The sequence below is a fragment of the Limulus polyphemus genome, unplaced genomic scaffold (assembly GCF_000517525.1).
Source record: "Limulus polyphemus unplaced genomic scaffold, Limulus_polyphemus-2.1.2 Scaffold7334, whole genome shotgun sequence".
Lineage (NCBI taxonomy): Eukaryota > Metazoa > Arthropoda > Merostomata > Xiphosura > Limulidae > Limulus > Limulus polyphemus.
The window spans coordinates 1-2,563 of record NW_013672944.1 but is presented as its reverse complement, the minus strand read 5'-3'; the positions used below and the strand labels follow the sequence as shown (position 1 = coordinate 2,563).

The window sequence follows — 2,563 nt, the reverse complement described above, 5'->3', positions numbered from 1 at the left end:
TTTATTTAATTACATCTACAGCTGACTGGAGATCACATTCTGATGTGTGTCTGACTGTTACAGTTTATTTAATTACATCTACAGCTGACTGGAGATCACATTCTGATGTGTGTCTGACTGTAACATTTATTTAATTACATCTACAGCTCTGATCCTCAGTCACACACATCAGAATGTGATGTTACAGTTGTTTAGTTACCTCTTTAGCTGTCTGGGGATCAGACACACAACTGAACGTGACATCAGCCGCTGCCACAACATCACTGGGAGTTTGACCTTGAATAGCACCTGCTTCCACAAAGTCTCGGCACTAAAAGAATGAACATCAAGCAATGTCTTACGATATACATCTTGAACAAAAATCTGTAGATCACATCAAAATACAATTAAAACCCAGAACCTTTCAGAATGTGAAATGAGAATTCTTTTCTGTATTAATTATTTGTTAGAAGTGTAAACAAAATACTGAACAATCAAAAAGATAGCATTACAGGATTATTATCCATCTACGTACAAATGTATTCAGATGACTTTAATGAACAACAAGCAGAAATAGGTACTTAAGGTACGTATTAGTCGATCTTACAAACTTTAATTCTCTTTTTACACTTGGTTTCTTGTTCAATAAAATAACTCTTAACACTAAAATTTAAAAACAATGCAATTTTATCAGATATTTCAAACTGTAGATATATATTTTCCACTTTATGACAGAATTTTTCTTTTTCATGATAAGTGATATCAATTCTCTAATTTGATTCACTATACGTTTGGTGCTATGATTATCACAGTTGAAATAACTATTAATTTCACCCTTCCATACCTGGTGTAGGAATATATATATATAAAGTAGGGTATCTTCAGTTAAGTTTTCTAAATGTTTGTGCAAATGTAGTTGTGACATCATTTTAAACTGGATGTAAAAAGCTCATATATACATATACATGTACCAATCACTTTGCATAGTTAAAAGTAACAAAGAACAATGACTATCCCATAGAAGCTTATACTAGTTTGACCCTGTGTCTGTGTCTATTCAATGGGGTGAGGAAAGCCAATCTCAAGGGGGGATATAAATACTAGTACAAATTGTGGGATTCTGTCCTTAATATTTGTTATTTTGAATAGTTGTTGGCATATGTAATCTAATAATCATGGGATACTGTACAAGAAACTTGGCCTAACTTAAAATTGTGGTATTACTTTATTCTTGCATCTTGGTTCTGTGAGATTCCTCTACACTCCAGCAGCAAGATGCAGGCGTACCATGAATCTGAAACTAGCCAGTAACATGGAGACTTACAATAAACATAGTTTGCAAATAAAAATGTCTTATTTGTTAATTTGTTGTTTTTATCAGAGTTCAATAACAACTCTCTGACTAATGTTTCTGGAATCTGTGTTTTGTGAAAACTTCAATGGACATCAGTTCACCTGATTACCACATGGGTAACTCATAAGGATTAATCGAATGAAAATATTTTATTTAATCGCATGGTTGTGATATGAATTGTATACCTGAGATGCAAACACAATGTTATCTTGTGTTGGTAGTCTTACTAAATCATTAAAGTTCAACAAAGATAATATTGTTACCAAACAATATTGATAAAAATTTTCCATACACAGAAGTATAGGTGGTTGTGTATAAGACAAAAAAAGGTTAAAAATATTCTGATCCTTATATTCTAAAAGTGGTCAACGTTGTGTTGGTCATGGAATGTGTTTTTGTACTATAACTACTAATGAAAAATGTACGCTATTCTTTCAAGCTACAGACATAAATATCTCTTTCTCTCTCTCTTACATATTGCCTTTATTTGTAATTACAGAATAGATAAATCATTCAGATTTTTTTTCTAATGTTTATCAGTTTCTATTAATCTTTTTCTTTCAATCCAATCTTAATAATAGAAAAAGGGTGGTATATAAAAAATGAGCTCACCTTTCTGGGTGTTCTATTCCATATGGTCACTACATGCCCAGAGTTCAGTAGATTTTTCACTATTCCTTGACCCATTATTCCCAATCCTAGGAATCCAAACTTTAATTCTGAAGCTTTCACATTCTTCTGTTTTAAAGTCTCAGATATGTTTTCTATGTCTAATGGTGGCGTTACCTGTACGTGGTTGAGCCAAGATCATGTAGTTAATACATACTGAACAACGTTAATATATGTACCAATCTAATTGTTCAAACTGTCAGTAGACAGTGCAGGTTAGTACTAAACCTTCAGATCATCAAATAAAATATTTCATGCTGACTGTAAAGCTCAGAGAACTGGTACTCAAGAATTTAAATATCTGGTAGCACAGAATGAACGCGTACATGGACAGAATCAAAATCGTTAGCTTAACAAAACTGTATACATTAAAACGTAAGGAAACATTTTACATTCTCTCGAGATCTGTGAAGACATACATAAATATAAGGGGTATAAATCTAGATCTACTGGTCAAAAATCAAGTTACCTGTATTAGAACTGAATGTTACCTATCAAAATGTTACAGGTAACTTGTAATATATATATATATATATATATATATATATATATATATACTAC

The 2,563-nt window shown here is 31.8% G+C and overlaps 1 protein-coding gene across 1 annotated transcript in view; it reads right to left on the bottom strand.

Moving 5' to 3' along the window:
• LOC106474537 (putative oxidoreductase GLYR1 homolog) overlaps nucleotides 1-2,128 on the bottom strand; it is a 6,887-nt gene extending 4,759 nt beyond the window's left edge. Inside the window, exons 1-2 of the mRNA XM_022402865.1 lie at nucleotides 1,946-2,128; nucleotides 200-310 (exon numbers count right to left, since the gene is read on the bottom strand). Coding sequence (XP_022258573.1) covers nucleotides 200-310; nucleotides 1,946-2,020 — 186 coding nt within the window. The 5' untranslated portion in view covers nucleotides 2,021-2,128. The remainder of the gene's footprint in view (nucleotides 1-199; nucleotides 311-1,945) is intronic.
• Between the last annotated feature and the right edge of the window lie 435 nt (nucleotides 2,129-2,563).